The following is a 14,144-nucleotide window of genomic DNA, read 5'->3' as shown; positions in this document are numbered from 1 at the left end:
AAAATTGGCGAGCAAACTTCCGCGCACAAAGCCTGGTGTTAGTGCCGTGTATGTGATGCAGTGCATTGGTGTACACTACAAGCATATGGCATTCGACGGGTGCTTATGGCTTGTCACATGGGATGGTAAACACACACAAGAAAACCATCGAAGTGTCATCGACACACCAATATATTAACCACATTGGTCACCAGCTACCTAGCCACCTCATCCATACTCCACGGATACCCAATGACGTTCTGTGCCCCTTAGCCACTTGATTTGCTCCTCCTGTATTGAGTCTTCTTACAGAAGGCCCAACCATCCTCTTGATCTTCAGCTGAGTGAGCATCCCCAAAAACAACTACACGCTCTTCACTATCATTGCTTGCTCCAAACCCTTTTTGCCCATAATAGCTGCTGCAATCTTTTCACCCACTTGACCATTAAGATCGCATGCAATGACCCCATAGTCGTCAGCAGACACGTCACACAGGCCTTTGTGCCGAGAAGTTGTCAAAAGGTATCTTTCTCGGCGTCGGGTCGACCTGTCTGTGGTGAGAATGCGGTGAAGAAGGAAATCGTCTTTTGAAATCCTTAATTTGTTTTTCGAACCAATTCGTTATCAAGAACACCACTTTAAACTTTCTATTACCTACAGGTCCTCACTGGCTAGAACTAAAATGTTCTCTGTTAAATGGGTTAGTTCTCTGCAAAGAAAATTGCTTCCTTTTTCCACAAATTATTTGAAGAAATGTGGATTATACAATTAAGGACTTAGATCCTCATTGTCCATTGCTAATACTACACATATTCAAATGTAGCTTACACAAAACAACAACCCGTTATTAATTGCTACCTACATTTCTTTCACAGTTGCCAGAGTGTGAAATCAAAGACTCCGCCGACGACAAAACCCTTGAAATACAAGCAAAACCTGGCGTTACCACAACCACACCACTTCCAGTAAAATTAATTGCTCATAAAGACGATACCAAGCCAAAGTGGCTTAGAGAGATCCGTGATCACATCAACGATCCTCTGACATTACAAGAACATCAAGCTGACGATCTTCGCATAGATCCAACACATGTCCTTGAAATTGATGAACCCATTTTCAGACTTCCACATAAAGTAGACGCTCACGAAAGTGACAGTGGTATAAGGCCATCTGACATAGCGAAAGATTACTTCGTTACCAAACACAAGGTTGAGGAAAAATCCGTCAAATCTGAACAGCAAGTTGTTTCAAGCAGCGTTGAATCAAAGGTTGAGCAAACCGTTGTGCAACGCAGTACCGTTGAAAGTAGGACTAGTATAACTGGAGCTGTAGAGCAAACGACTCTTTCTGCACAATCGGTACAGATATCTAAAGTAAAAGACACTAACCAGGAACAGATACAAAAAGTCGAAACTAGAGCTAAAGAAGAAATTGTTGTGAAACCAGAAGAAACTCCTAAGGTTTCTAGATCGTCTGCTGTTGAGCTTACAGAGGAGCGGAAAGTTTCACAGTCTAACGTAGCGCAAAGCATTCAAAGTGAGCAACAAATTTCCCAGTCGAAAGCAATTTCGGAAAAACGAATCGAAGAGAAGACTACCCAAGTGAAAACAGAGCAACCTGCATTATTAAAAGTTGATCAGAAGCAGCCTGAGTTGCAGATTGTCCAGAAGAAAGAACCTGCACCAGAAGCTCCTGTGCAGAAATCTGACGCTCAGAAAGAACCAGTGGTAACAAAGCAACCTGAAATAAAGGCGATAGAAGTAGCTAAACAACCTTCAGCGAAAGAGCCAGAGGTAACAAAGAAGCCTGAAGTCAAGGAATCAGAAGTTACAAAGCAGCCTGAAGTTAAGCAGCCAGAAGTACTAAAGCAGCCTGAAGTTAAGGAGCCAGAAGTAATAAAGCAGCCTGAAGTTAGGAAGCCAGAAGTTGGAAAGCAACCTGAAGTTAAGGAACCAGAAATAACAAAACAACCTGAAATTAAGAAGCCAGAAGTAAAGAAGGAAGAGCCTACGCCATCAATTCCAACCACTGAAAAACCAAAACTAGAAGAAGTACCGCTTCTTCCGGATACTAAGCAGAAAGAACAGGAGCCTACTACTGAGGCCGTTCTAACTCCAATCCACAAAGAAGATCAACTTCTGAAATCGATCGACACTGGTAAGCTAAGTGATCTTAGGGAGATGCGTCCCCGCACTCCTGAGATCGTAATCACGGATATTGAGGAGCTTCTAGCCATCAGAGCCAAAGAGCTTTTGCATCCTAACAGGCTACCTTACGATGCAGATAATACTAACACTAACAATCAGCAATCTAACACGCAAGGCCAAGCGCAGCCACCGCAAATAACAATTCGCATAACCGATGAAGCTTCGCTTTCGCAATGGAATAACATCGTGGACGCCATACGGTCTGGCGGCATGGATGGTTTCGGACCGCCTCCTCCGCCTCTGCCTCCCCACAAGATCCCAATGCCCGGCTTTTTCACACCACTCCCTCGCATCGCGTATGAAATTTCCTTAGAAGTTCTTGTAGTTCGCATTCCTCCACCGCCTCCTCCTCCCCCCCCACCACCAATGGTGAAAAAAGTCCTTGTTCACACCGAAAGCTTAGAACGCAAAACCCAAGCCTTCCTCGAAGGATATTTCGACTCCAGGGGCTTAGACACCTCGCTTCGCACCGCCAAACAGAAAATCCGATCGATCAAAACAACCGTCCTAAAATCGGACGACACGATCAAATATGCCGAGGATACAGTGCATAAAGCTAAGGCGAGAGATTTTTTGCATATTTTCACGCCTCCTATACGACCTAAACGTCCTGTTTATGAACTTATTGATGTTCCAGCTGGACCCGGGGACATCGAAGAATGTTCTGAGTCTGTAGCAGGAGACTATCGAGAATTAAGTAGTGAAGTTGAATCGAGAGCACCAAGTGTCGCAAGAATGGATGATTATAATTATTCGTCACGATATTCGTCACGATCGTCAAGGAAGCGTTATGAAAGTGAGTATTGAGTCAGGACCAATTGCGGTAAAATCAAGTTGTAATTGTAATAAATGTTGCTCGAGAGTATTCAAGTAATGTTGAACGTTTTGAAGAGAACTTCGAATCGGAGGTCTTCGGTAAACCAAAATGAAGGACCCTGGTTCAAAGTACTCTTAACTAGGAGTATAGTGGTTATGTGTAGTTTTGTATATTGTTGCACACATTCTGTTCATCTAAACCAACGTTATGCACCCTGAGATCTTCTGGGTTCTTCCGAATGTTTATATCTGCCTCTTTCATCAATATGTGTCTCACATTTCATGTAAATTATCGTGTTGCAACCTAACTCCCGGCATCATTTATATACGCTTCACTTCTAAACAACCCAAATCAAAATTAATTCTTAGTAACTGGTGGCCGAGACTATGATCGCGAATCATCGTATACATCGCAAAGATACTCACGTACATCATCACGTGCCGAAGACCGAGCATCAATCAAGGGTGATTCAGGGACAACACTCTTCCGGGGCCATGAGGAAAGGACCTCCTATTCCCGAGCTGGAGAAGAACGTTCAGCAATTTCACGGGCTGAAGACCGATTGGCCCTATCACGTGGCCTGAGTGACCGACGAGGCAGTGATCGGGCAGCATCACGATCTGAGTATCGTAGCTCGATATCACGCCTTGAAGATCAAATCACAACTGGACAGAGGTCGGCGGGAAAACCATGTATCATTCGAACCCTTAAGGGTCAACACGTAGAGAGTGAGTAATTAAAGTAGTTAGCATACTAACCAACTTCTATGATATCCAATTGCACACACATTAATCCTTCACACATTTTCACTGTAATTTTAGAAATGAATTTATGACACAGTTTTACAGTAGAAATAATCTGAAATAAAGTAGATGTCCTTAACGAGGTAGTTTTCTATATTGTGACACACTTACAGGATACGTAGTCCTAAAATATCTCATAAAATTATATTTAATTTTCTCATTAAATGAAATCCTTATATTTGCCAGGTGGTGAAAATGCTGCCTTTGAGGTACAATTCACCGAGAAGCCCGGTTCAGTTACATGGTTGAAAGACAACAAACCGCTAGATGACCGCCTTGCAGACAGAATCATCACCAGAGAAATCGGAGCAACTACCTTCCGATTGGAAATCAAACACTGCAGGTGAGTTTTCTAGAGATGAAGTTATCATCGCCATTAGGTTTTACTGAACCCAGTTCTTTAGCACATAATTTGGAACATTTGATTTGGTCCAGTACTGCCTAATACTACCTTCTGTTTACCTCGATCACAACCGCAATTCTTGCAGTCGTGGTAGATGGGTTTTTCCGCCCAATACACTTTTCGCGAATCAAACACGTTCCTTATGGATGGGGGTGGAAATCATACAAAGACACCAGATTGCAGCAGTATATGGGATTCTCACCCACTAAAACCACCCCCACACTTCTCCCCCTACGCGAGACGACCATAAAGTATAACCTTACAGGGAAGGCTTTCTGGGCTCGATTCAGTTCCTGTAGCTTTTGGTGTATTGCAATTATTGTTGCGTTGCTTCGATCTTCAGCATCTCCTCCACAAGATTATGGGGTCCGATAACAACGTTTAACCTCCCTCTTCCATAGCCAATCTCGGACAATGGAACCTAACATGCTCTGAGTCCTCGGGTATAGCAGCGCATTCGGAACAGTCTGAGAACTAGTCCAATTCGAAGCTATGAAAAGGCTTCTTGTATCCTCTGTCTCCCTGTGTGTAAGGAACTCTGTTAGGTGGTATTTCAATTCTCCACTCGACCCATCTCTCCAACACGCGGGATCAGTGTATGGGTTCAAGGACCTGTTCCGAAACTGTCCCACTGTTGCTGCCATCTCCTGTACACCGCATTCTTCTCCTAATGGCTTTTCGGAAATCCCCAGTCACATTGACCAGATTCGGCCTCCTTCTCTAATAGAGACAATGTGCCTAATTCGCCATAAGATACAAGGGAATCATTACTACGATTACACACGCTGCCTCTCCAGATGCTATCCTATATGTGGTGCATACCCAAGATTGGCCGACGTGCCGAACGGACCCTTCTCTGGTTCACTATGTCGTCCAGTACCCCCGCCCAGACGGAAGCCGCGTTGAACAGGATGGATTTCATTACCCCTGCAATAAGCAGCCGGCTACTGCAGTTTAGCGTCCAATATTGGGCATTATTCTTGCTAGAGGTAAACTAGCCTTTCCTACCTTTTCTCACGCATAGTCCAGGTGCACCTTGAAGTTCAGCTTGGCAGCGATCATTACCTTCAGTTGTGTGTGTGTGTGTCTTTGAGGTGAGGGAGAGGCAAAGCCTCTGAGCACTCAGAGCTTAGTGGTCGATTGTACTGGATTACCCCGTCTAACGGAATATCCCGAATTCGTTTATGTATCGCAGGATTTCCGTTAGTGGATGTGATGCTACCCGCTGCAGTTGCAGCACATCAGCTTCAAAAATCTGATGTCGGATGCGTCCATAGGCGGGGCACTCACATAGAAAATGTTCCGTGGATTCCGCTTCCTCATTACAGGATGAAAACCTACCATCTTGAATAATTCCCATTCTGCCCACAATACTTCTGCAGGATAAACTTTGCAGTATGTTTGTTTGGTTCTGACAGGAAAACTTTGGTCTGTCTAGCAACGTTAAGGCTTCGCCACCTGTCATTACGGGAAGCTTATTCCCAGTTTTTGATAGCAGGTTCAGCCAATGCTACTGACACCCCAATTGCTGATTCCGGGCATGAGGGAAGATGAAGCCTCTTTTGCTAAGGCATCCGAGATTTCATTTCCCTCTACACCACAATCACCATGTACCCAGAGTAAATCCACCGTGTTGAATCTAGAAACAGAATTCAATCGATCTCTACATTCCTGGACAATTTTTGAAATGATCGAAGTACTACTCAACGTCTTCAATGCAGCTTGATTATCGTTACAGATTGCGATGCGCCTGCCCTTAAACCGCTCGTCAATCGTCCAAGTTGACACCCTTAGGACCGCATACACTTCAGTCTGAAAGGCCGTCGTGTATTGTCCCAAAGGAAAAACCCACTTCTCGTTTTTATTTGAGAGGTAGACTCCTGATCCTGTTTCTGTTTTTGAGCCATCAGTGTAGAAGACGTCAGTATATCCTGACAAGCATTCTTCTGGTTCATCCCAGGTTTCTCTTCGTTTCAACATAACATCATAATTGAAATAATAAAACTTGTTGTTTCTTTTTCGTTGGTATGGGTATTTATTCTTGCAAATACCGATATTTCGGGAACCACTTGTTCCCTTCATCAGTGCACTGATGAAGGGAACAAGTGGTTCCCGAAATATCGGTATTTGCAAGAATAAATACCCATACCAACGAAAAAGAAACAACAAGTTTTATTATTTCAATTAATTAATCGTTGGAAACACCGCATAATTTCACTCTGAATAACATCATATCTTCTACAAAACAGATGTATGGGGATCGGAGAATCGGAAGGCATTGCGAAAACTGGATTCAGTTTTCCCAATGACTTTTCCAATGCTCTGTGCCCCCCACGTCCATTGTTTTCCCATATATTTAATCGAATTAGTCTATGAGCCGCTCTCATTGCAGTGCTCTGCATAAACAAATCCAAATTTTGATTTACCTTAACCCACAACACTACGGATGCATAAGCAAACATCGGCCTAATGATAGCAAGTCCCCATGTTAAGGCAAAGGTCCACCTACACAGCCCATAGCTGTGAGAGCTAGTTTCATCTTTATCTCTACATGATTGTTCCAAAGAAGCTTCTTTTCTAGAATAACTCCCAAATATTTCGCTTGCTCCGAGAGTTGAACGATTGTATTCATCATCTATGGAAGGCAAAGATCATTCAGTTTCCTCCTTTTTGTAAATAATACCATTGTGGTTTTATCTGGATTTTCTGAAAGTTCACGCCTGAGACACCAACTGTCAATCAAATCAACGGCGCGCTGTGTATTTCTACACACCATTCCGAGATCTCGACCAACAGCCAGCACAGCCACGTCATCCGCATAAGCTTGAATATGTATTGGCAGATTTTGCAGTTCGCATAGTAGTTAGTTGATCAGCATTCCCTACAGATGGCGATAGCACACCTTCTTGAAGGCAGCCTTTCGTCGCTTCCGTTGTTAGGTAGCGATCAACACCCACAACACACAACAATCTTTGTGATAGCATAGCGTAGATCCACTTTATTAGAGTTTCGTCGACACCATGCTCTCTGGCGACATCACAGACGTTTTGGAATGGCGCACAGTCGAAAGCTCCTTCAATGCCCAGGAACACCACCATCGCGTACTCACCCTTCAAAGTTGCATCCTCTATCTTTGAAACGAAAGGATGAAGAGCGGACCCACAGGACTTTCCATGTTCACAACCCTGTCGGTTTTCATTTAGTGAGAGCAACCTTAACGCCTTCTCGCGAATGTGACGCACAACCAGTCTCCCCACACATTTCAGCGAAAATGATGATTCGAGTTGAAGGGTCTGCAGAAACCGCCAATTCACTTCTTCCCACTTCTGAGACCTGTTCTCTCACGTGGTGTACTTCCTAGAGAATCCGTATAGGCTCAACTCTGGAGTTCGTAAAAGTACCATCCGATTTTCTAAGAGATTCCAACTTTGCCGACTCATCCTTATTAAGGACTCCGCGTAGCCTGGAAGTCTCCCTTCAACCTTCCAGTTCCTCGCAGTATGCACTAAAAGAGTCTCATTTCTAACGTTCTACAAGCCTCTTATATTCACGCTGTGAGTTCCGGAAGTTTAGCCAATCTTCATATTGATTGCTTTTGCAAGCACGATTTAGAAGTCGTCTGGTTGATTTCCTGAGTCTCTGCAGTCTTTTCAAAGCACTCTAAAAGTGTGCGATTCAGAATTTTCAATTGGTCTTCTACCGCCACAGGAGTCCTTAGTCGCCTAGGGCGCCCAACTTTGTCGCCAAGAAGTTCATTGAACATTGTCCAATCCCTAAGATTCCAGCTTTGTATTACCTGCTGTTCGCCTACAATCATCATCATCATCATCAACGGCGCAACAACCGGTATTCGGTCTAGGTCTGCCTTAATAAGGAACTTCAGACATCTCGGTTTTGCGTCGAGGTCCACCAATTCGATATCCCTAAAAGCTCTCTGGCGTCCTGACCTACGCCACCGCTCCGTCTCAGGCGGGGTCTGCCTCGTCTTCTTTTTCTACCATAGATATTACCCTTATAGACTTTCTGGGCTGGATCATCCTCATCCATATGGATTAAGTGACCCGCCCACCGCAACCTATTGAGCCGGATTTTATCCACAAGTTCACGGTCATGGTATCGCTCATAGATTTCGTCGTTATTTAGGCTACGGAATCATCCATCCTCATGTAGGGGGCCAACAATTTTTCGGAGGATTCTCCTCTCTAACGCGCCCAAAAGTTCGCAATTTTTCTTGCTAAGAACCTACAATAGTCAGACTAAATTGAGCGTTCGCATCACAACCTATTAAAAGTTCAAGGTCACCTGATTATGCATACACTACCAGACTTCTTAGTTCTGGCACCGCGGCGGGCACAAAGAATCTTAGGGTAAGTAAACATTGGCAACTATGACGTTTCCCGATTTACCATTAACCTGGTATTGTAAGTTGACCGCAAGAAGGTCCTCTCAGCATGGTTGTCTCTAACAATTTTAACAACAGAACGCAGACCCTCGGTCTCGAGGATCTTTTAATGAAGACGATTCTAGTCCCCCTGACTGATCCAGTACCACAGATTCTGTTAAAACGAACCCATGACTTTTGAACCAGAACAATGTAGGGACAGTCCTGCAACTTTGCCAGCCTTGCGTTCAGTGTGGATCTCACCGGGGCTACCAGCTTGTCCGCACCTTCCGCCGAAAGTTCTGCTTTTTTGCGTCTGATTTCTCTGGATATCTCCACACTTGGTGGTGTAGCAACGTCTATGTCCTCATTACCAAGAAACTTCACCTTTTTTCGCAATGCGTTTCGTTATCGCCAGCTAGAAGTCCTCCAAATTCCACGGTGTCCGAGCTTTATGGATCTTTTTCCACATACCGACGTTAGAGCAGCAGCGTTCTCATTACCAGCTTCCCTTTTTCCGTTTTTCCGAGTACAGGTGGAGGAGAAGGTTCTGACATGCTAGCCTGAAGTCCCTTCTCCTTTGCAGCTAAAGTTTCCGTCTGCCGACCCTTCCTCTCCCGTATTATAGAAAAGTTAGGCAACAGTGTCACTGACAGGCCGGCCGTGGTCAGGTTTCCAGTTACCTTCATTTAGGGAGTTACTGTACTACCCTTTTTGCTGACCGCGCCGTAGACGCCGGGTGCTCATCATATATTATGTTCCACAGCAAGGACCCCAATATGGACCCTTGGGAAACATCTGCTGTGACAACATATTTTTTCGGCTCATCATCCATCTGGTATCAAAGATGTCTTTTCAAAAAGTATTCTTTTTCTGTCTGCGGATGTCCTGGCTTCCATCTTGCCCTTTTGAAAAGCATCTTCGCTAGCAGACACGATGATTTCAACTACGAGATTTCCTGGTTCCACCAGTAGCTCGATTTCTTACTATGAATGGAACACCGTCGCGGCATTGTAGAGTCGCATGCCTTAATTACCCGCTGATATAGCTAACTCACCTTTTTCAGTGCTGTTCCTTCCATGATCATATGTCCAGCTGCACCAAGTACCATTGAATTTATCAATGAGCTTCTCCGTTCTATAACCTATATTCTCAAATTCTGCCACTCCGAGGCTTTGAGGAGCGTTCTAACTTTAGGCATATATTCCACCTAGTTTCACCCACATAAATCCAGTTGCAGCATTCATTCCGGTGTACGCTCCCAATACCGTACCGCCTGTCAAATGGGTTACTTATACGTTATTGCCAACGTTTTTATGGGAAAAATATTCGCTTTTTAGAGCAATTGCTGCCAAAATTCCATTTTCGAACTACTTTTTCCTCCAAGTTGTTAAATGTTGGCTGATAATTTCTCTCCGCCCATTCATTTGGTATCCTACCAACTTACATCGCCCGGCGGCACACATACAAGTATCCTTCCTCTGCCTTAGCAATGATTGCTTTAAATATATGGTTGCCATTCAACACTTGGTGGGGTATAGCGCGTCAACCAAACCTACGTGCCGTCGATCACGGTTACCTGAAATGCCCTTCAGTTTTTACCATGACTTCTCGAGACGCTCACACTGCCCCTCTACCGTTCTGCCGTTCTGCCCTTGGAGCGATCCACTCGCCGCCCACCTTGGAAAAGCGGAATCGACTGCATCGCTTAGCCAGCAATGATTGTCGTCCCTGCTTAAAGCGTCACCTACCCACTGCCACTTCCGTCTCCCGATCATAGTGCGTACGAATGCCGGCCCTGTGAGCTGATCAAGTTCTTCGCTTGAGATAGTGTCAGGACAGTGCACTCCGATGGCACGACGCAGACAGGTATTCACGAAAGATTGGAGCTTTTGGGTAACAGTGAAGTTTACATTCCATTTGCAAGTCTCATATAGCAGCACAGAACAATCTAACTTGATCGTGTTGAAATAACTGCATGTCCAGATTTTCGACAGGGCAGCGAAAGCGGATCTAGCGCTGTTAATGCGTCGGACAACATCCAGTTCGTTGCCACTGTCGCAGAGACCATGTTTCTTAGATATACAAATTGATGGACGCTTTCGATGCTCTGCCCATTAATGCAGATAGGGATAGTGCGATAACTCCTTAGACTGAATTCCTTGGTTTTGTTAGTCTAACTCTACTTGCTTCGCTTTCCAAATCCAAAGTCAGTTGGCCAAAGTCCATTACCCGCTGAGAGAGCAGGTAGATGTCATAAACTAAGTCAAGGTGTTTGAGGAAAGATGTCATCGTCCATTGATCGCCTCCACGTGATTGCTTTGGAACGGTCATAAGTTGCCCGATAACCTCCTATTCCACTGAGAGAGAAATTCCAACGATCACATGCCCAAGCGTACCACCTGCGCAGGTTTTCGGAGCTCTTTTTTAAGGTTTTATGAGAAAGAAAACCTTGTTAGAATTGATTTGATGTCTGTTTACCGTCTGTCTGTCTCTATGTCAATCTGTCTGCCTGTCACACCCGATTTATTCGGAAACTTCAGAACTGATTGTCATGAAACTTGGTGAGAATATGTATGGGTTTTAAGCCAGATATAAATGCAAAAGTATGCGTAGAAAGTTTCTCACAAGGATGAACACAAAACCTTCATACCCGAAACACCAGTTTCCGGAATTGCAACTTGCTTATCCTTTCCATTGCATTTATGCTCTTATTGTCCTGGATCTACTTAGCTTTTCTGATTCATACATGCATGTGCTTAATTTGAGGCTCCTATCTCTGTGGTGGTTTTCTTGGAGATCTGGAAATACCCATTTACGGCAGTTATTACCTCTTCATTTGACGAAAATCAGTATCCATCGGTAAGCATTTTTTGCGGTTTGAGAACAGCCCGAAGTCAGAGGGAGCTAAATCTGGCGAATAGGATGAATGTTCTAATAATGCAAGCTGTGTGAACAGGTTCATTGTCTTGATGCAAAAATTCTCTTTTCTTCTGAAAACCAGGCCTTTTCCATGAAGTTTCGTGTCGTCCAAAAGTTTACAGTAGCTGAGTTTATTATTTTACTAGTTTAGAGGTAATCTACTAACAAAATTACTTTAGCATCCCAAAACCCAGCCGCTAACACCTTTGTAGCTGATTTCTGCACACGAACTCGCTTCGGTACCGAAGATTTGGTGGACTCCACTTTTCGATTCAGAATCATGGTGATAGATCCACGTCTCATCCATGGTTGTCCTAAAATGCTCCAAATTTTGCTGAGAAAGTCGCATTCGGATGGGTTTTTATTCCATTGTTAAAGAATGCGGCACCCATGGCGTACACAGCTTTCTGAAACCCAAAATTTCGGTTAAGTTATGGCTTCCAGGGCCCGCTGAGATGCCTACGACCTCCATTTATTCTTTCTGTGTCACTCGACAATTTTCCAAAACCAAATCCTATATTTTTTTATGTTTTCTGAATCTGATGCACCTTTTGGGCGTCCTGCACGCGGATGGTCCTAATTGCTTGCGACCTCTTTTGAATTCGTCAGCCCACTTGTAAACCATTATTTTCGAACGAGCAGGTTCACCTGATACACTGATGTAATAACTGCACGATGTTCGATGCTTGTTGCAAATTGCACTGATATGCCAACTTAGATAGTTTGTAAACAAAAACATAATTGCCAGATCGAGTTGAAATTCAGGGAATGCTCTAATGACAGATGGGATGCTTAAACGTGATATAAACCCTAGTTATAATGTCGATGGATAGATAGCGTTCCGCAAACATTTCAATATGCCTAATATCAATAGGTATGCACCTATGAGCCACCTAGGAAATCTGTTCATTAATCTGTAATTTAGTTGTATCTAGAACTTATAGACTGCAGTATATTATCAGGAGATCAATGGATCTCATAATTGATATTCGTTAAAAACTACTTTCCGGTTTGAAACTTCAAAACCACTACAGCTTGATAAGGATTGCTGTAGAAATTGTATAGCCTAACTCTGTCACACATCTGGAGTTGAAAGCCTCACTTTAACATACAGGCTCGAGGGAAATTAAGCATCTATTTATTGTATATACACAGCGTAATCTATTTATTCTTCCAGAAGACATGTACGAATTAAAGCATTGCATACAGCATAAGGATCACAATTCGCTGCTGGTCGTCTATCTTCGATATATCCTTTTCCACTCTTTGCGACAGGGAAGGGGATCCGAACACTAACCGCACGTTTACCAATACCCCATGTGAAAGTATCTATTCTTGATGTTTCCAAAACACCATGCAATCTTCGTTTATTGTCCTGCCCACCCTTTGGATCGTAAACCTCAATATGCTGTGCATGTCTCTTTTCCAATTTAGCAATGGCCTCTTCCATAGCTTTGAGACCGCCATCTTCTCGCATTGTTTTCGTTGAAAAATTTGTATGGGCCCCTGATCCATTCCAATTGCCTTCCACAGGTTTCGGGTCAAAATTTATTTCAACACCATATAGCTCAGCAATCCGCTTTAGTATATAACGCGAAACCCAAATGTCATCTGCAACCTGGAATATAGAAAAAAGTTAGAAGCAAGTCATATTAACCTAGCTTAATGTCATTCCAATACCTTGAGCCCATCAACAACCCCAACCTGGTACTCCCACTGGGATGGAAGGACTTCAGCGTTTGTCCCACTGAATGCTATGCCTGCATACAAACATGCTAACCCATGAGATTCTACAATGTCTCGTCCGTGTGCGCGATTGGCTCCAACGCTGCAGTAATATGGACCTTGTAAAGCTGGAAATCCATTATGGGGCCATCCATATGGTCTCCCATCGGTACCCTGCAATACATACTCTTGCTCTATTCCAAAAAGGGGCTCATGAATTTTCGCAGCGTCGCAAGCCTCCTTTAATAGGTACCTTTGATTCCAAATACTGGGCGTGCCGTCAGGATTGATGGTTTCACACATAACTAAAATATCGTTTTTGCCCGACTTAAAAGGATGACGATATATAGTTCTGGGGACGAGAATCATGTCTGAGTTCTCATCACATGCTTGATACGTGGAACTGCCGTCATATAACCATGAAGGCAAATCTTCGGGAGCTTCAGCACGTCCCTTGAGAATACGATCCTTGCCGCGAATATGTTCCCTAGTTCCATCAATCCATATGTAAGTTGCTTGGTAACAGTCTTCTGGTATTTTCAATTCTGTGAAGCGGTTCAATATGCCTTTATCGAGGGCTGCATTAGGTGATCGATTGAGAAATAGACACTGATTTGTTACAGAGAAACATCGTTTCCAAAGAAACAATTTTCCGCTGCCTTTTACTGATATATGGATGAGCGTTCTGAACATATTAAAAATATTTCTTCATTTTTTTAAAGAAATAAATAAAAAGTTGCAATAATTTGTCTTTATCCAGATTTGACAATATTTACTCATAGACCAAAGATTTACGACACAATTTTAAAAGATAATACAACAACGAGTAACGTATTTCTGACCGAGAATTTAACTAATGTCCAGCCCAATAAAAGGATTTCTATTTGACATCGACAATCACGGATT

At 43.5% G+C, this 14,144-nt stretch overlaps 2 protein-coding genes across 2 annotated transcripts in view; one reads left to right on the top strand and one right to left on the bottom strand.

The window, feature by feature from the left end:
• The window catches only part of LOC119653142 (obscurin), a 172,164-nt gene that overhangs the window by 99,830 nt on the left and 58,190 nt on the right, over positions 1-14,144 (top strand). Inside the window, 4 exon segments of the mRNA XM_038057679.1 lie at positions 856-2,137; positions 2,825-2,983; positions 3,373-3,732; positions 3,994-4,150. Coding sequence (XP_037913607.1) covers positions 856-2,137; positions 2,825-2,983; positions 3,373-3,732; positions 3,994-4,150 — 1,958 coding nt within the window.
• LOC119653149 (glutamine synthetase 1, mitochondrial-like) lies at positions 12,635-14,127 on the bottom strand. The gene is made up of 2 exons (XM_038057692.1): positions 13,194-14,127; positions 12,635-13,131 (listed from the first exon to the last, which is right to left on the bottom strand). The coding sequence occupies exons 1-2, from the start codon at positions 13,929-13,931 to the stop codon at positions 12,679-12,681; spliced, it is 1,191 nt and encodes a 396-aa protein (XP_037913620.1). The 5' UTR covers positions 13,932-14,127; the 3' UTR covers positions 12,635-12,678.

The sequence above is a fragment of the Hermetia illucens genome, chromosome 1 (genome assembly GCF_905115235.1).
Source record: "Hermetia illucens chromosome 1, iHerIll2.2.curated.20191125, whole genome shotgun sequence".
In the NCBI taxonomy this organism is placed as follows: Eukaryota; Metazoa; Arthropoda; class Insecta; order Diptera; family Stratiomyidae; genus Hermetia; species Hermetia illucens.
The sequence above is the reverse complement of the archived record's forward strand: the minus strand, read 5'-3'. Positions and strand labels throughout refer to the sequence as shown.

Bases quoted from the DNA above. Each gene is read 5' to 3' on its own strand.
- LOC119653149 (XM_038057692.1), bottom strand. From the start codon at position 13,931: ATGTTCAGAACGCTCATCCATATATCAGTAAAAGGCAGCGGAAAATTG. The intron at 13,132-13,193 runs GTATTGGAATGA...TCTATATTCCAG, and splicing joins GGGTTGTTGATGGGCTCAAG to GTTGCAGATGACATTTGGGT.